At 43.8% G+C, this 19,836-nt stretch overlaps 1 protein-coding gene across 1 annotated transcript; it reads left to right on the top strand.

Annotated features, from left to right (window-relative positions):
• Positions 1-433: 433 nt before the first annotated feature.
• Positions 434-17,876, top strand: Akirin1 (akirin 1). Its single transcript, XM_070008864.1, has 5 exons — positions 434-827; positions 6,701-6,841; positions 11,626-11,760; positions 15,507-15,578; positions 16,352-17,876. Exons 1-5 carry the CDS (start codon positions 611-613, stop codon positions 16,360-16,362), a joined length of 576 nt encoding a protein of 191 aa, XP_069864965.1. The 5' UTR covers positions 434-610; the 3' UTR covers positions 16,363-17,876.
• The last annotated feature ends 1,960 nt before the right edge of the window (positions 17,877-19,836 follow it).

The raw sequence follows: 19,836 nt of genomic DNA on the forward strand, positions 1-19,836 counted from the left end.
CAGATTTCTCCGGACTCAGCAGACCTTTCAGAATCACCTCTTCCCGGATCACAAGATCGAGGTAACCGGGAACCTCCCAGAAGGAGGTCACCAGGCCACCCGGAATTCCCAGCCCCCCTCCCCTCTCCGCCCCGCCTAGCCCCGTGATCTCTCACCCAACCACTCCAAACTCTCCCCTCCCCCCACACCCAGGCCGCGCAGGTGCGAAAACCTCAGGGGCCACCCCGGCGCGGCCGCCCTGGAGTGGGGGTTGGGGGAAGCTGACTGGGGGAAATGGGACCCTGGGCCGGGCAGGGGCGGGAGTAGGGGCCTCTTCGGCGTTGCCTGGCGACCGCGCTCTCCTCCCAGATCGTTCCACTTCCTCGGCGGGGGCGCCGCGGGCCGGGCGGTAGCCGACATTCCTCCCGGAGCGTCCCTCTTCCGTCTTCTCTCCCCCCCACCCGCCGGGCGGTGGCGAGTTCCCGTGACGTCACAGGAGGCGGGGCCAGCGCCGCTGCCGGGTGCTGGAGGCGCCATTGGAGCCGGCTTGGCTTGTGAGCCCCGGTGAGCAGCCGGAGCTCGGGCCACAGTTGCTGCCGCGTCCGCTCCTGGTCCCTGCCCCCTCAGCGGAATGGCGTGCGGGGCGACACTGAAACGGCCTATGGAGTTCGAGGCGGCGCTGCTGAGCCCCGGTTCCCCAAAGCGGCGGCGCTGCGCCCCTCTGCCCGGCCCCACACCGGGCCTGAGGCCCCCGGACGCCGAGCCGCCGCCGTTTCCGACTCAGACCCTGTCGCCGACTCTCCAGCAGCCAGCCTCGCCCGGCAGCGAGCGGCGCCTTCCAACTCCGGGTAACCTGCACCGCTGCGGGCTTGGCAGGGAGCCAGGCCCAGGCTGGGGGCGGGGGGCGGAGGGGGTCATGGACGCCGGGTGAATTCCCGCACGGACCCCTTCTTTGCTTTGAGAAAAGGGAACTGGGGTGCCGATGGGCCTGGTTGCTTCCGGGGACGCGAGACATCCGGGAGGGTAGTGGCCCCACCATGTCGACGTTCGGTTTTCTTGGAGGTAGAGATCCTGGAGGGGTGGGAAAACCCTTCTGGATGGGGGCCTCCCGGTCCCGAGCCCCCTCCGGCGTCTGCTGCACAGATCCGCCCTGTAGACCCAGTGGGCCGTGGGAAATTGGATTCTGCTCACGAACTCGGCCTTGAGCGGGGTGGGGGGACGGGTCGAGGGGAAGAGTGTGAGTGTGCCACCCCAAGCCCGTGCTGTGGCTGGTACGGCACCCACCACACAGCTTCGTTTGCAGAGGTCTTTAGGACCCCAGGCCTCAGGAACCATGGGATTCGATTTCCACCTGACCATTTCTAAAGGACTGGCCCTGTTTTACTGTATGTCTATTGTCTTGTACCATATATGGCTTGAAATGGGTTATGGGTTATGCCGTTGGCCAGAACTTGAGAATCCTTTAACATACATTGGCCTGGTAGCAGGAATTCAACTGTAGCCCAGGGACTCTTCTTCAGTAAGGCATTCCACTTCAGCCAAGGAAAGGGAAGGATTCATGTGACGGTGAACATACCTATCATATTGCAGGAGTAGAGGGAGGGGGTGCATTAGCATTAATATTCAGCACTTTAAAAGGGCTTCCAAAATGAAGGGTTCCCAAAAGTGAATGTTGGCAAGTCATTTCTTTGTTGTTGGTTGCTTTTTTCCTATTCTTAAACTAAGCAAAACCTTGAAGTCTTCTTCTAAGATTATTCTTTAATCACCTCTTTACTTACTGGTGTCTTTATATTTTATTTCCTTTTTACTGTGTATTAACTGCGCAGATTTCAGGCCTTCTTACATCTTGCAGCCAATTTAGCTCTCCCAGACTTACATATTTTCTTTAAACCATGACTGCTCTTTACCCCAGACCTACTTTTTTTTTCTTTCTGTTTGCTAATCCAAAGAGTCATTGACTCATTACCTAATCTATCACATAGGAACGCTGTTCTTTAAATTCCATGATTATTTAATGTTGTACTGCACATAATGAGGTAACATTTGGAATAGTGTTTTTGTAATCAACGGAGGCGTGGGAGAAAGGAAGCTGGGCTGTAGTTCTGCTTACTGGGAAGACTGAGACTGAGCATTGCAATTGCTTGAGCCCAGGAGTTCCACACATGCCTGGGCAACAGAGAGCCCATTCCATCTCATAAGAAAGGGGGAGGGTCGGGGCACAGGTGTCCACTTGAAGTGATGATACAGGTTTTATGTCTTTGTTTCTTCAATACTTTCTTCCTACACTAGTTTCTTTGTAGTTCACATGAGAAATTATTTGGAAGCCTAAATATGGCAATGCTATAATGAGGACATTGGGGGAGGAGGGAATGTTGGACATTGAACCTAAGGCCTCAAGTATGTGTTGGAGGAGCTAACCCCAAGCCCCCTTAGTTACATTTCTTAATTTTTATTTCTTTGTAGTGCTTGGGATAATACCCCAGGCCTCAAGCTTGCATTCACTTCACCACTGAACTATACCTCCAGGCCTATTTAATGCTTACTAGAATTTGGTTCTGTCATGAAAGAAATGTAATGCAATAAATAGTTCATTATTTGAACAATGCAGGGGTCGGGGGGACACATCAGTTGCTATACAGTTAAGAATAAAGTCAGAAAAAGGATTTTAACCATCTGGCTTCATTTAATTGTAACATCCCAGTGTTACCTTGAGGATTGTAAACTTCTTTCAGAAATAGTCAAGACATTTTTTACTTCACTTTACAGAAAGTATCTGTGGTCTGGGAGATGTGACTCAAGTGGTAAAATGATTGCCTAGAAGTGCAAAGCCCTGAATTCAAATACCAGAACCATCACTACCCCCCCCGCCCCCCTCCCAAAAAAGATACATAATAAGAACAGCTTTTGGAAAACAGCCTATGAAATTAGCCATTTATTACTTAGGGTTTTTTGTTGTTGTTGTTGTTTTGTTTTTGTTTTTTTTTTTTTGCCAGTCCTGGGGCTTCAACTCAGGGCCTGAGCACTGTCCCTGAGTTTCTTTTCTTTTCTTTCTTTTTTTTTGTCTGTCATGGGGCTTGAACTCTGAATGCTGTCCCTCAGCTCTTCACCTCAAGGCTAGTGTTCTACCAATTGAGCCACTGTGCCACTTCCAGTTTTCTGAGTGCTTTATTGGAGATAAGAATCTCATGGACTTGCCGGGTGCTGGTGGCTCACGCCTGTAATCCTAGCTACTCAGGAGGCTGAGATCTGAGGATTGCGGTTCAAAGCCAGCCCGGGCAGGAGAGACCGTGAAACTCCTATCTCCAATAAACCACCAGAAAACTGGAAGTGGCACTGTAGCTCAAGTGGTAGAGTGCTCGCCTTGAGCTGAAGAGCTGAGGGACAGTGCCCAGGCCCAGAGTTCAAGACCCACAACCAACAACAAAAAAAAAAGAATCTCATGGACTTTGCTGCCCTGCCTGGGCTGGCTTTGAACTGTGATCCTCAGATCTCAGCCTCCTGAGTAGCTAGGATTATAGGCGTGATCCATCAGCGCCTGGCTTCTGAGTTTCTTTTTGCTCAAGGTTATCATTGTATCACTTGAGCCACAGCACCACTTCAGGCTTTTTCTGTTCATGTGGTACTGAGGAATTGAACCCAGGGCTTCATGCCCCATTTTCAGCCCTAGACTTTTTTTTTTTTGGTCGGTTGTAGGGCTTGAACTTGGGGCCTGGGTGCTGTCCCTGAGTGTCTTTGTACTCAAGGCTAGTGCTTGACCACTTGAGCCATAGCTCCACTTCCAGTTTTTGAGTGGTTAATGAGAGATAAGAGTCTTATGGGGACTTTTCTGCCTCGGCTGCCTTTGAAAGGCAATCCTTAGATTTCAGCCTCCTAAGTAGCTAGGATTACAGGTGTGAGCCACAGGCTCCTGACAGATTTCTCCCTCCCTTCCTCCCTCCCTTCCTTCCTTTCTTTTTAATTTTCTTTTTTGGTAGTGGGGATCAAACCCAGGATGTAGCGCTTCACTAGGCAAACACTTGGTCACTGCACTACATTCCAACCTGCACTTAGATTTTTAGTAAGTGGATACCCATCATGGAGGAGCTTGCCATCTCCAGAAATGGTTTTGTGAATATGGGGTGAGCCTAGATTTTAAAGTTAATTGATCATGGCTTTAGAGTTGGAGAATAGCTTTTTTTTTGGGGGGGGAAGGGGGGACTAGTACCAGATAAGAGTCTTTTAAGATCTTTGAAGCAACAAATACTTGACCTTGTAGGTACATCAAGGGTGAAGGAGTTTGTTGTGAATAAAACTGTTCCTTCTCTTTGGACTCCTTTATGTTATTGCACTTAATGATTGTAAAAGAAAAAACATCGTCCACTGCTAAAAAAGGAAAATTTTAAAGTGCTGTTTGCTGTCTTATGTGGCTTTTGTTGGTGGTGGTGGTGGTGGTAGTCGTGGGGCTTGAACTCAGGACTGGGTACTGTCCCTGAGCTTTTTCTGCTAGAGGCTTTACCACTTTGAGCCACAATGCCACTTTTGGTGGTTAGTTGGAGATAAGAGTCTAATGGACTCTGGGCTGGCTTCAAACCATGTCCTCCTATCTCAGCCTCCTGAGTAGCTAGGAATATAGGCATGAGCCATTGGCACCCACTGTGTGACCTTTTTCAGAGGAAAATTACACCCCTTCCTTAATTCTGAGGATACAAGTTGGTAGTCCTACTAGTCTCATGGTTGTTTCTTCCCATTTGTTCATGGAATACCTGAGGCATTTAGAAGTTTATCAATGGCCTTCTGTTCTTAGGAGCATTGTCTTCATACTTGTCCTTTCTTGTTTCAAATCATTACAGTTCCTTACATCCTTGTATTGTCTGCCAAGTACATTTACTTGAAGAATATTAGTTTTTAAAAAGCCTTACAACTACAAGGATATAAAACATGAACTCTGTACAGCATTCTTAATGGAAAGCATTGCTAACCTTATATTCTAGCATGGAGGATTGAGATGGAAGAAAAGTTACCTAGGTATGGAGGTACTTTGAGAATTCATGTTAGGTTCCTGAGCCACACAACCACTTGTTAATATTACTAGCAATATTATTAATATTTTTATTTTGATTCTTGCAACCTAATAAGTTAGGTATTTGACATTTTTACTGAAGATCCTGAATGACTTCCCAGATTTAGTTACATAAAGGTTAGGGATTTAACTCAGTGGAAGAACATTTGCCTGGCAAGTGCAAGCAAGACCTTAAGTTCAGTCCTCAGCCCTAGGGGTGGGGGCAGGGGAGAGGCAGAGGCGTAGTTAGTTACATAGCTAGTAGGAAATGATATTATTAATTCCTACCATTAGGGGCTGGGAAGGTGGCTCAGTGGTAAGCGCTTGCCTTGCATGCCTGAGGCCCTGGGTTTGATTCCTCAGCACCACATAAGCAAAAAGAAAAAAGCTGGAAGTGGCGCTGTGGCTCAAGTGGTAGAGCGCTAGCCTTGAGCTGAAGAGCTGAGGGACAGCACCCAGGCCCAGAGTTCAGGCCCCACGACCGGACCCAAAAAAAAAATAAATAAATAAATATTTCCTGCCATTAAATATACAATGTATACTAGAATAATTTGAGTAGAGGATAAAATTTTCTGGGTTTATTTTCATGTGTTTGCTTGTTTTTATTAAGAAAATAGAATATTTATACTACAAAAGTGAATGACTTTAAAAAATCCTTCCAGATTTTTTGTTTTTGCTAGGAGTATACTTCAAGGTGGTTAGTAATTGGTGTTTCCTGGACTTCGTTTAATAGCATTACCAAATTTGGTTGATTACCTTGACTCAGAAAAATCTGAATCCGGGCTGGGAAGGTGGCTCAGTGGTAGAGCGCTTCCCTTGCATGCTTAAGGCCCTGGGTTCGATTCCTCAGCACCACATAAGCAAAAAGAAAAAGCCGTAAGTGGCGCTGTGGCTCAAGTGGCAGAGCACTAGCCTTGAGCTGAAGAGCTGAGGGACAGCGCCCAGGCCCAGAGTTCAGGCCCCACGACCAGACCCAAAAAAAAAAAAAAAGAAAAATCTGAATCCTAACAAATATTAACTCTAATGGGATCTGAAAATTATTTTCTTTTTTTTTGTTGTTGTTGGTGGTGGGCCTGAACTCTGGGCCCGGTCCCACTTCTGGCCTTCTCTGTTTATGTGGTACTAAGGAATTGAACCCAGGGCTTCATATATGCTAGGCAAGAATTCTACCACTGAGCCACATTCCCAGCCCCTAGAGTGGTTTCTTTTACTGTAAATTGACAAAGTTTCCTGCATACAGCAAATCTATCATCTTATAGGAAGACAAGTGAAGAGAACTGTCCGAGTAGCTTATGCCTACAAACCTGCTATTTTTTTTTTTTTTTTGTCGGTTGTGGGGCTTGAACTCTGGGACAAACCTGCTATTTTATCCATTTTTGAAGTAGTGGCAATAAGAACACATGGTCTCAGTGGCTATAGAAGGAATGTTGCATACAGTATAAACATTTACTTGTTAGTATTAATAACATGTAGGGGGAGATTGAGACCTGTATATAAAGGGATTAAAGTCTAGTAAACAGTAAACATACCCTCCTTCATTGATGATAAGCTCAGTGGTAGAGGACATGCAGAGAAGCCCTGTCTCCAGCATCATGAAGAAGAAAGTGGTTTATTCCACCTTCGGAAGAAAGGCTGAAGAAATAACATAAAATAACGGCCTGATTTTTTTAAATTTATTATTAGAGCAAATTTTTCAGAACATAAAGCAAGAATATAGTCGTTTTCAGAAGTGGAGACATTTAGAAGTTGTTCTCAATCAAAGTGAAGCTTGTACTTCAGAAAGCCAACCTGTCTCTTCCACACTCACAGCACCTAGTTCTCCAGGTAAGTGTGCTTAAGTGTGTTTATAACTATACAGCTGTAATGTGTCCATTAGCTATTTAAGTGAAAGTTAAGTAAAGTGAAGTATAAAAATTCATTTCTTAGATGCATAATCACCAATGAGGATGATGTTTGGTTTGGTTTTATTGTATGCCAGTCTTGGGGCTTGAACTCAAGCCCTGAGCTTTTCTGCTTTTAGCTCAAAGCTAGTTCTCTCTTTTTTTTTTTTTTTTTCTTTGGGTCCAGTCGTGGATCCTGAACTCTGGACCTGGGTGCTGTCCCTCAGCTCTTCAGCTCAAGGCTAGTGCTCTACCACTTGAGCCACAGCGCCACTTAGGGCTTTTTTCTTTTTTTGCTTATGTGGTGCTGAGGAATCGAACCCAGGGCCTCAGGCATGCAAGGCAAGTGCTCTACCACTGAGCCACCTTCCCAGCCCATCAAGGCTAGTTCTCTACCACAGGAGCCACAGGTCCGCTTCTGTATTTTTGGTGGTAATTGGAGATGTGTTGCACAGATTTTACTGCTAGGGCTGGTTTCGAACAGTAGTGGTCAAATTTTAGTCTCCTAAGTAGCTAGGATTACAGGCATGCATGACTGTTGTATTGAGCATGCAAAACTGTAAGACATTTCCACATTGCAGAAAGTTCTGTTAGACATTCTTGCTATGTTACATCATTGAGATGCTGGATGTGGAGGATGTGTGCTCAAAAAATAAAATTTCAGCAGGGTGCTGGTGGCTCATGCCTATAATCCTACCCAGGCAAGAGGCTGAGATCTGAGGATGATGGTTTGAAGCCAGCCCAGGAAAAAAAAGTAATAAGTGAGAGGTATCTCCAGTTAGCTACCAAAAAAAGCCAAAAGAAAACTGTGGCTCAAATGGAAGAGTACCGGCCTTAAGCAACAAAGCTCACGGACAGTACCAAGGCTCAGAGTTCAAGCCCCAATACAGGCACATGTGCATGTACTCACATACATACACACATTTCTAAATTGGAAGGAGTTTGTGTGGCTACTTAGTGAACCAGCCTTGCCTTCCATACAATATTAAATAGGTCAAGTGTTTTGAACTTATGTAGTGGTAATGGATTCTGTCTCCTTTATAAGGAGAGGAATTTGTTCCCTCAAAAATTATTCCTCTTCAATGGTGGGCTGGTGGCTCACGCCTGTAATCCTAGCAACTCAAGAGGCTGAGATCTGAGGATTTCTGTTTGAAGCCAGCCTGGGCAGAAAAGTCCCATGAGACTCCAATAACCACTCAAATACTGAAAGTGGCACTGTGGCTCAAGTGGTAGAGCACTAGCCTTGTGCTGAAGAGCTGAGGGACAGCACCCAGGCCCTGAGTTCAAGTCCCAATAACCAACCAAAATTTTAAAAATTGTCTCAAGGGACATGGTGATATACACCTCTAATCCCAGCAGTCTTTTAGCATTTGGGACACAGAAGCAGAAGGTTATCAAGTTCAATTTAAAGACAACCTGGAGTATAAAATAAAACAAGGGCTGGGAAGGTGGCTCAGTGGTAGAGCGCTTGCCTTGCATGCTTGAGGCCCTGGGTTCGATTCCTCAGCACCACATAAGCAAAAAAGAAAAAAGCTGGAAGTGGCGCTGTGACTCAAGTGGTAGAGTGCTAGCTTTGAGCTGAAGAGCTGAGGGACAGCACCCAGGCCCAGAGTTCAGGCCCCACGACCAGACCAAAAAAACAAAACAAAACAAAACAATAACAACAGCAAAAATTCTGTCTTCCAGACACAGACTGGTGGTTGTCAGGAGCTGGAGGCTGGGGAGAAACTACTTAATGGATAGGTTTATTTTTTAGAGCGCTAGAAATGTTTTGAAGCTAGATGTAAGGGATTGTTGCACAACATTGTGACTATACTGAGTGCCATTGAATTGCTTTGAAATGGCTGATTCTATGTTATATGAATTTCAGCTTAAAAAATTGTTATTTTCAGACCTGGGGATAGTAACCCAGAACCTTGTACAAGCTAAGTAGGTGCTATACTAAGTATTATTAGTATTATTATTTATTTTGAATGAGCCAATACTTAAAGACTTTTTTTTTTCTTTTTTTTTTTTTTGAGAGGCCATACTTTCAGGTATAGCCATAGCCCTTACATCTGAAATATTAGCCATCAGGGAGGTGAAAAATGCAGTTCTGAATTTCATATATTCTACGGTAAAGGGACAAGAGAGACATTAGAAAGAGGTTATACTAAATATGGAAGCAATGGATTTCATAGTGTTACCATAGAAAGAAGTTCTGGTTTAATTAATTAATTTATTTTTTAACCGGTCCTGGGGCTTGAGTTCAAGGCCTGGGCACCATCCTTGAGCTTCTTTTGCTCAAGGCTACTCTACCACTTGAGCTACATCAGCACTTCTGGCTTTTTCTGTTTATGTGATACTGAAGAATAGAACCCAGGGCTACATGCATGCTAGGCAAAAGCACTCTATCTCTCTATCTACCCTGAACCTTTAATTCTTTCACCCTAGATTCAAAGGAGATGAAGAATGAGATATAGTGCCTAATTGTCTACTCATAAGTAAAAAGGGAATCCTTGTTTGAGCTTGTTGCTTGAACTCTGGGCCTGGGTGCTGTCCTTGAGCTCTTCAGCTCAAGGCTAGTGCACTACCACTTTGAGCCACTGCACTACTTCCAGTTTTGTGTAATTGGAGATCTGTCTCCCAGACTTTGAACTGCATTGGAGATCTGTCTCCCAGACTCTGAACTGCAATCCTCATATCTCAGCCTCCTGAGTACCTAGGATTACAGGCGTGAGCCACTAGGCCCGGCTATTAACATGTTTTGACTTAAACATTAATGACTGTTAATTGTGGGCTTATCATGTATGCCTATACTAAAGCTTAAAGCTTAAACTGGATACTGTCCTTTAGCTCTCTTTGTTGAAGAGTGGTGTTCTACCATTTGAGCCACAGCGCCATGTCCTGTTTTATTGTTTTTAATTGGAGATGAGAGACTTGTGAACTTTCCTGCAGTCTGGCTTCAAGTCAGATCTTAGCCTCCTGAGTAGCTGTGATTATGGGTATGAAGCCATTTGTGCTCAGCAAATACATTGAGCAATTCCCAGGGCCTTACCAGCTTCCCAGAATCTTCCCGGAATAACCTATGGAGCTTAAAATAAAAGATGCCCAAGCTCTGCTGCAGAATTAAGTCATAAGTATATCTTTTTGTTGGTCATGAGGCTTGAACTCAGGACCTGGGCCTTGTCCTTGAACCTCTTTGTGCTCAAGGCTAGAGCTCTACCACTTGAGCCACAGTGCCACTTCTAATTTTTGAGTAGTTAATTGGAGATAAGAGTCTCACTGTGATTGGTCTCCAGTGCCTCACACCTGTAATCCTAACTACTCAGGAGACTGAGATCTGAGGATTGTGGTTTAAGGCCAGCCTGGGCAGACTAGCCCATGAGACTCTTACCTCCAGTTAACCACCAGAAAACTGGAAGTGGCACTGTGGCTTAAGAGGTAGAGCACTTGCCTTGAGCTGAAGAGCTGAGAGACAACACCCAGGCCGAGAGTTCAAGCCACAGGACTGACCAAGAGGGGTGGGCGTGGGGGTGGGAAGAATCTCACTGTGACTTTTCTGCCCAGGCTGAACTCTGAACTTTGAACTCCAATCCTCAGATAGATCTCAGCCTCCTGAGTAGCTAGGATTATTAGTGTGTATCACCAGTGCCTGGCTTAGCTGATATATCTTTTTGTTAGTCATTTTACAGATAATGTGTCCCCATAAAACCTAAAAAGCAGGCCTAAATTATTTCCAAAGAGCTGATCTTCCTCATGCTCTTGAGTCTACTTTTCTTAATTCAGACTGGAGGTTTTATATCCTTTTTAAATTTTTTGTTCTTTATGAAATAAAGCATTAAGTATGGGCTCAGATTACTGTGGCATCAAAATTGTTCTTTGGTAGCAGCAGGTCAGCCGACATATCTGTTGTTCTTTTGCCCCTGGCTTTGCTTTATAAAACAAGAATGGAGAAGTGAGTGAGGTGATTCACACCTGCAATTTCGAGACTATAATGGTGGCACTCAGGAGGCCAAGATAGGAGAATCATAAGTGAAGCTAGCCTATATTATGTTGAGTAAGACCTGGTCTCAAAAAAACAAAGTCATAAACTTTTGGGAAAGTATTCCAGGTAATATAGTGACTTTTTTTTTTTCCTGAACAGGTGTTTTTGTTCTGATTTTCTATTTTTGTGTTGGGTCCTGAGACTTGAACTCTCAGGGCCTGAGTGCTATTCCTGATCTATTTTTGCCCAAGGCTGGCACTCTACCACTTGAGCCATAACTCCGCTTCTGGCTTTTTGGTGGTTAATTGGAGATGAGGCTCATAGACTTTCCTTCCCCGTCTGGCTTTGAATTGTGATCCTCAGATCTCAGCCTCATTTTAGGATTAGAGCATAAACTACCAGTGCCCAACTCCTGAACAGTTTTTATATATTTTGAGAACTTTTTTTTTTTTTTTTTTTTTGGTCTGTCATGGGGCTTAAACTCTAGGCCTGGGCACTGTCCCTGAACTCTAGCTCAAGGCTAGCGCTCTTACCACTTGAGCCAGAGCACCACTTCCAGTTTTCTGGTGGTTAATTGGATGTAAGAGTCTCATGGACTTTCCTTCCTTGGTTGGCTTTGAACTGCGATCCTCAGATCTCAGCCTCTTGAGTAGCTCAGATTACAGGCATGAGCCACCAGCTTGAGAACTGTTTTTTAAAAAGTTTCTATTTTGAATCATAGAACTGAAATATATGTAAGCTAAATTTTGTCTTCTGGTCAGGTTCTTCCTGGATGAAGAAGGACCAGCCTACTTTTACCCTTCGACAAGTTGGAATAATATGTGAGCGACTCTTAAAAGACTATGAAGAAAAAATTCGGGAGGAGTATGAACAAATCCTCAATACTAAACTAGCAGGTGAGCTGAGAGCAAGGACTGTGCTGTTGTTTTTAATAGGATCCACTATGAATGAACCCTCAGTTAAATAAAGAAAACAAGCACTTAGAAAGGGATAGCTATCCTATTAAGAGAGATTACTGAATTATTAGTATTGAGGTTATTTATATTGAGGTTACATATTATATGGAAAGATTTCTGATTTGCATTTCTGATAAATAAATGAAACTCTCCATGTAATCTTCCATATGAATAAACCCAGGCATTGAGTAAGCCATTTGAGTTAGCTAGCTGGTAAAAAAAATGGTGGGATATGGTACTAACTACTCAACAGGTGTTTAGAAAGAGTGCAGAATTGCCAACATACTCAAAATTCTGGTGGGAGTCTGTAGATGTGGGAAGTTGGGCATTCTGTGATTAGGAAGTTATAAAATAGACTAAAGCAAGGAGACTCTAGCTAAGACTAGAACAAAGATGGTGATTAGTGATGGCAAGAAGAGCTTTATGTGAAAGGAAGGATCTGAATAATGAATAGCAAGTAATGCACAAAATGTGCAGGCAGGTGCCAGCCAGGTGCTGGCAGCCTAAATTTGAAATCCTATCTACTTGGGAGGCTGTGGTGATCTTGTTTGGAGGCTAGCCTCAGTGTGGTTGTGGCACCTGTTATCTCAGCTGCCTGGGAGGCTGGGATTCCAGGCCAACTTGGCAGAAAATTTCTTGAGACTCCTATCCCATTGGGAGAAGCTGGGCATGGTGTCATGTGCCTGTCATCCCAGCAATGATAAGAACCTAATAAATTAGGCCGATTTTATTCCAGGCATATACCTAGGTAGGAAGTGAGACCATGTCTCAAAAATAACCAGTGCTAAAGAGGGCTGAAGGTCTGACTCAGCAGTAGAGTGTCTTCCTAACAAGCACAGTGCCCTAAGTTTAAACCACATTACCACCAAGAGAAAACTACAAAAGTAATACAGGTTTAGTGAAAGAGGATAGTGTTGGGATTATAGAGATTTTAGGGAACATATTTTATACTGATCTGGTGACCCACGCAACATGGTTTATCAGAACCTACTCATAGATCTGCTTTAAACTGGGACCTGTTGGGTTAAGCACAGTTAAATAGGTTTACTTATAGGACTAACTAGATCCTTTATTATACTAATAAAATAGAAGACACTATAATTATTCCCTCTCCTACTCCTAACCCAGTATGTTCCTATCAGCTGACTTTTGGGGGGGGGGGGAGGGCTGGTCAGTAATAGGACTTGAGCTCTGGGCCTGAATGCTGCCCCTCAGCTCTTCACCTCAAGGCTAGTACTCTACCACTTGAGCCATGGCGCCACTTTTGGTTTTCTGAGTGGTTTATTGGAGATAAGAGTCTCACAGACTTTCCTGCCCAGGCTGGCTTTGAACCACGATCCTCAGATCTCAGCCTCCTGAGTAGCAAGGATTACAGGCGAGAGCCACTGGCATCTGGCTTCTTCCTATCTGCTGACACTTTTTTATTTTTTTATTTTTTGGTCGGTCGTGGGGCTTGAACTCTGGGCCTGGGCACTGTCCCTGGGCTCTTCAGCTCAAGCTAGGGCTCTACCACTGGAGCCACAGTGCCACTTCCCTTTTTTGAGTGGTTTATTGGAGATAAGAGACTCACGGACTTTCTGGCCTACCCGGGCTGGCTTTGAACCGGCTGGCTTTGAACCGGGATCCTCAGATCTGTCTCCTGAGTAGCTAGGCATGAGCCACCAGCGCCCGGCTCAGCTGACTCTTAAGACACTTCCTTGTTCACAGAAATCAGGATACCTTCTGTCTTTCTAATAGTTTCTTTCCTTAGAAGGTATATTTATTCCAGGTGTTGGTGCCTCACACCTGTAATCCTAGCTTCTGAGGAGGCTGAGATCTAAGAATCATGGTTCAAAGCCAACCCAGGCAGGAAAGTCCATGAAAGTCTGATCTCCAGTTAACCACCAGAAAACCGGAAGTAGTGCTGTGGCTCAAGTGGTAGAGCGCTCGCTTTGAGCTGAAGAGCTGAGGGACAGTGGCCAGGCCCAGAGTTCAAGTCCCACAACCGACAAAAAAAAAGTCCTTGTGTGAGACTCTTGCCTCTAATTAACCATTCAAATGTAAATGGAGCTATGGCTCAAAGTGGTAGAACACTATCCTTGAGCAAAAGAACTCAGGGACAGTACCCAGGCCCTGAACTTAAGTCCCACAACCAACCACCCAAGGAGAGGGAAAAAAAGGTATATTTCTGTGGAACTGTCTGCAGTTACCTAGTTACTACACAGTTACATACACATATCAAATTTTCTCTTAGTTTTATGGCCATCTTACTGCTTACACTCATGCTTTTCTGTTTATTTCTGTCTGTCCCTCTGTGCTAGGGATTAAATTCAGGGCCTTGTGAATATTAGGAAAGTGCTCTACTATATGAACAACATTCACAGCTCGTCCATTCATATTTCACAGTGTATGCACTGAAATTTTTAGCAAAGAAACATTTCAAACTTCATCATCTTTAGGAGATTTGTGAAGTTTGCTGGCTTATCGTCATAAGCACCAATCTGTGTTGAGACCATTAGTTTGTAAGAGTTACAGCATGAGAAAGGTCATTGTGGGAATTCGATGTTGTGTGCTTGTGCTTGCATGCTCCATCCTAGGGCTTGAACTGAAGGCCTGGGCACTTCCCTCCAGCTTTATTGCTCAAAGCTACCACTCCAACTTCCAGCTTTTTTTTTTTTTTTAATTCTTTTTTGTCAGTCATGGCAGTTGAAGTCTGGGCCTGGGCACTGCCCTTCAGCTCTTCAGCTCAAGGCCAGCTCTCTACTTGAGCCACAGCGCCACTTCCAGTTTTCTGGTGGTTTATTGGAGATAAGAGTCTCACAGACTTTCCTGCTTGGGCTGGCTTTGAACCATGATCCTCAGATCTCCTGAGTAGCTAGAATTACAGGCATGAGCCATCTGCACCCGGCTGAACTTCCAGCTTTTTGCTGGTTAAGTGAAGATATGAGTCTCACTGACTTTTCTGCCTGTGTTGGCTTTGAACCTCAATCCTCAGATCTCAGCCTCCTGAGTAGCTAGGATATAGATAATCAGTGAACAACAAATCTAGGAGTCAGGGATTTGGATCTAAAAGCAACAAATCTCAGTGGCATGTCTGAGGAATATTTGAGAGGGTAGGATAGAGAACTCAAAGTAGGAAGATAGATGTCATCCTTGACACTTTGATTCTTGGAAAACTGCTAGAAGAATGAGGCTTGGGGATAAGTACATACTTTTGTGTGTGTGCAGCCAATACTGGGGCTTGAACTCAAGGCCTGGGTGTTGTCCCTTAGCTTTCTTCCTTCAAGGCTGGTGTTCGATCATTTGAGTCACAGGCTCATTCCAGCTTTTTGCTGGTTAAAGATTCTCTGGTCTGGGCGCTAGTGACTCACTCCTGTAATCCTAGCTACTCAGGAGGCTGAGATCTGAGGATCACAGTTCAAAGCTAGCCTGGGCAGGAAAGTCCATGAAACTGATCTCCAGAAAACTGGAAGTGGCGCTGTGGCTCAAGTGGTAGAGTGCTATCCTTGAGCTGAAGAGCTGAGGGACAGTGCCCAGGCCCAGAGTTCAAGCCCTGTGACTGACCAAAAAAAAAAAGATTCTCTGGGATCTATCTGCCTGACTTGGATTCAAACCTTGATCCTCAGATCTCAGCCTCCTGAGTAGCTAGGAGTGCCCAACTTAGTATATACTTGCATTGATTTTTCCCCCCCTTTTTCCTGCCACAGAACAATATGAGTCATTTGTGAAATTCACACATGATCAGATTATGCGGCGATATGGGACAAGGCCAACAAGCTGTGAGTATGCTAAGTTTTTCTTTGAAATGTTTTAAGTTCTAAGATTTTCACATGGAATATCTTGTCTCCTGATAGCAAAAATCCCCTATGAGGTAAAATAATACCTAAGAGTACTTAAGTGTCCACAAGCACTACTATTTTGTTTTTTTGTTTTGTTTTGTCTTTTGTTGGTCGTGGGCCTGGGCGCTGTCCCTCAGCTCTTCAGCTCAAGGCTAGCACTGTACCACTTGAGCCACAGCGCCACTTCCAGCTTTTTCTGCTTATGTGGTACTGAGGAATCAAACCCAGGGCCTCATGCTTGCGAGGCAAGCACTCTACCACTAAGCTACATTCACAGCCCTAGAAAGCCTTTTTAAGTCTTCACCAAATCTATAGTGTAACCATGTGAGAAAGGAACTACTCCCATTTTGTATGTAAGGCTAGTGCTTAGATAAGTTATTTGCAGAAAGTGTTATCACCAGTGGTTCTGCCAGTATTTGTAGCCTCTTCTCCAGAAAGATGGTTCCAGTTACTGTTCAGTTCTGTGAAGCTGATTCCTTAAACTAGCTTGTTAAGTATGTTGGCAGAATTCCTTAATTCTAATCATTCTGAAACTATAAGTTACTCAAAATGTCAATTATAAATAGTTTTAGTCTAACCTTGAGCAAAGTTTCTTAAATTCTTGAAGTTTAGTGCCTTTTAGTTGGTGACTCATGCTGTTTATCACATTTACTATTAGTGAATATAGAGTCACAACATTTCATATTTCAGTGGTCTTGTCCTCTTGTTTGCAGATGTATCCTGAAGCTCTTTTGCATATCTGGGTACCAGGTTTGACCTCAAGAGATGGCTGCTGTACACTTTTTGCAACTGGTTTGATATCACATTTCAGCTCCAACTTTGCATCCTGAGAACACTTCAATGTTTCTGCAGGTCCATTTTATACAACTTGAAAGACCTTAAAACTTTCTGGTTGCCACAAGCATATCTTTCTTTTCTGCTCATCCAATAAACAGCTGTGCCCTACTGTGATAGATTTTACAAACAAAAATACCTGGAGCAGCAGTTTAGCAAAATATGCCTTCAGTGGCAGTCAACAAATGGAGTTTCCCCAAGCACAGTTCTGTAAGGAGTGTGTGTGAGAGTGTGTGTATGTGTGTATGTGTGCTTTAAGTTATTATTTGTATTGTGCAGATTTTTTTTTTTGATCTTGGGGATTCTGGCTGTGAATTTGATGCACGACAATTATGGTTAAAAACATTTGCTTGGTCTACAAAAGAGCATTAATGTTTTGTGACCATATAAGTTGTAACAGTGGATTGTTTTATGTGTAGGTATTATTGTTAAAAACAGGGACTGTTTCCAGGCACAGAATATGAATCCTAAGTTAGTGTGGACATTAGATTTGATTATGATGATATAGCAAAGGTCTTCTGTCCTAGATCTACAAGTTCGTGGTGAGAAATTAGAACAAACTGGAGACAGGCCATGGACACATGGACTCTGGCTAGCCTTGTTAGAAAAATACTTTGACTCCAAGCCTTAAAATACCCTGTGGAGTCTGTGCTCACCTCATTCACAAAAGAGCTCCCTGGATACTGAACCTCTACAGAGATAATGTCTCCCCTGGAGCAGGAGCATCAGAGTTTACTCGGGAACATAACATAGGTGAGCACTGGGCTGGGCCAGGCCCTTGGCAGCACTGCTACTTGGGACAAGCCACTTCACCTTTCAGTTATTAAAAATAGAATTTGGATCCTTGCGTCAGGTTCTTCCAAACTTCTGAGGTGTCCATATTCAACTGCTTGAGCTTTGTTTTGGCAACCCCCTGCCTGAAGTTGCTTATAGACTGTTCTTCACCTTGTTTCCAAGGCTATGGAACAGAAAGTAGCCTCTGTTTTGAGGAGGTGGAAGTTAAGTATGCATTTATTTTTTACTGTGACTTGTTCAGGACCACATTTTACAAAATGCCTTGTTTCCTTTGCTATTGTTTCTGGAAAGGAAAGTTCTATTAAAATTGTTTTAGTTTGAATATAGAATAGTTTTTTTAAAATTACGGCTTATTTTGAAAAAAAATTCTTGAGTTTTAATTCAAATGTATGCCAATACCTTCCAAAGTAAGGTAATATTCAGAGACAGTTGTTCTGATCAGATGGCTTAGAGAAATTTCTGGGATGTTCACATTCAAAGATTCCTTATTGATGAATGTCTTTGACTTAAATCTAACCAAAAACTGCAACATTATTCTTTGTACATTTTCATTATATAGTGTTAACAAGCTTAGTTGCAAACAAATAAAATACTTAAGCTATTTGTTTACCTTGCTTTCTTAATACTGTGATAATGTTTATTCAGATAACTTAAGTGAAGCTGCTATAACTATTTTCTGTATTGCATTCAACCAGTTCAACATTACATTGAAAATTTAGGTTTTTTCTTTTTTTTTTGGGTCGGTCGTGGGACCTGAACTCTGGGCCTGGGCACTGTCCCTCAGCTCTTCAGCTCAAGGCTAGCGCTCTACCACTTGAGCCACAGCACCACTTCCGGCTTTTTTCTTTTTGCTTATGTGGTGCTGAGGAATCGAACCCAGAGCCTCATGCATGCAAGGCAAGCACTCTACCACTGAGCCACCTTCCCAGCCCCAAAAATTTAGATTTTTTCATAAGGCCAACATTAATTTTTTTTTTGTCAGTTGTGGGTCTTGAGCTCTTCAGCTGAAGATGAGCACTCTACCGCTTGAGCCACAGAGCCCCTTCCGGTTTTCTGGTGCTTATTGGAGATAAGAGTCTCATAGACTTTCTTGCCTGGGCTGGCTTTGAACTGTGATCCTCAGATCTCAGCCTTCTGAGTAGCTAGGATTACAGGCATGAGCCACCAGCACCTGGCGCCAACATTAATTTTTAATAATTAAAGCAATGATATTACTTCATGTTTGAAGAGCATTTTCCCTCTAGGGTAGTCACTTGTTCCTGGAAGAGGTATATAGCAGTGGCTATAACACTATAGGCTCCAGTAGAATAGTCACGCCAGAACAATGACAGGAGAGGATTCAAGATGGGCATCTCATGGGCCCTTTAAAAGTCTTGAAGGCTCATGCCTGTAATCCTAGCTACTCAGGAAGCTGAGATCTGAGAATCTCGGTTTAAAGCCAACCAGGGCAGGAAAATCCATGAGACTCCTCTCCAGTTATCAAGCAGAAAACCTGAAGTGGTACTGTGGCTCAAGTGGTAGAGTGCTAGCCTTGAGTTGAAGAGCTCAGGGACAGGGCCCAGGCCTAGAGTTCAAGCCCCATGGCCAAAAAAAGAGTCTTGAAGCAGGGTTGGGAATGTGGCTTAGTGGTAGAGTGCTTGCCTAGCATGCATGAAGCCCTGGGTTCAGTTCCTCCATACTACATAAACAGAAATAGCCAGAAATGGCACTGTGGCTTAAGTAGTAGATCGCTAGCCTTAAGGGAAAAAAAAAAAAAAGCTCAAGGACAGTGTTCAGGCCCTGAGTTCAAGCCCCAGGACTGGCAAGAAAAAAAAAGTCTTGAAGGCTGATTGCTTCATTGAAGACTTGGCTGTACATTACTTTCTATTGTAGGTATCAACCCCCATTACTGTTGAGAAGTAAACTCTGGTTTCTTTGGGTTGTTCATTATTTATTTATTGCACTTTTTTCTGATAACCAGTGTTTTAAGTCAGGGCTTCAGATTGATTGGCTGGTGTGCTGCCATTTGAGTCATGTCTCCAGCCCAGGTTTTTTGATGATTATTGTGGAGATGGAGTTTCACAAACTTTGTTGGTAGGGTATCTTTGAACCCTGTTCAAGTCTTGAGTAACTAGAATTATAGGCATGAGCCTATGGCTCAAACTTTTTTTGTCTTTTTAGTGGTACTAGAGTTTGAACTCAGGTCTTCATGCTTGCTTGACAGGTATTTTACTGTTTGAGCCATGCCTCCAGCCCTTTTTTTCTTTTTTCTTTGCTTTAGTGAGCTTTCAGATAGGGTCTAGAGTTTTATTTGGGACTAGCCTCAGATGGTGATCCTCCTAGTTATGCCTATCATAGCTGGGATTTGTAGCTGCATAAACCTCTATATTTGGCTGTAGTGGGTTTCTTTTAAGAAAAAATTAAACCTTCTGTCATATATGAAATATTGTTGGTTTGTTGCACTATGAAAAGGTTGCCTCCTGAGGCCACAGGGTAAAATAACACTGGCTAGATTTGGACATCACATAAACTACACATTTATTTTTTACAGTCCAGAGACAAGCTGGAAAATGGGAGACCTGGTACATAG

This window comes from Dipodomys merriami, unplaced genomic scaffold, assembly GCF_024711535.1.
Source record: "Dipodomys merriami isolate MVZ:Mamm:240054 unplaced genomic scaffold, mDipMer1.0.p SCAF_71, whole genome shotgun sequence".
Classification (NCBI taxonomy): Eukaryota; Metazoa; Chordata; class Mammalia; order Rodentia; family Heteromyidae; genus Dipodomys; species Dipodomys merriami.

Bases quoted from the DNA above. Each gene is read 5' to 3' on its own strand.
- Akirin1 (XM_070008864.1), top strand. From the start codon at position 611: ATGGCGTGCGGGGCGACACTGAAACGGCCTATGGAGTTCGAGGCGGCG. The intron at 828-6,700 runs GTAACCTGCACC...ATTTATTATTAG, and splicing joins GCGGCGCCTTCCAACTCCGG to AGCAAATTTTTCAGAACATA. The intron at 11,761-15,506 runs GTGAGCTGAGAG...TTCCTGCCACAG, and splicing joins CCTCAATACTAAACTAGCAG to AACAATATGAGTCATTTGTG.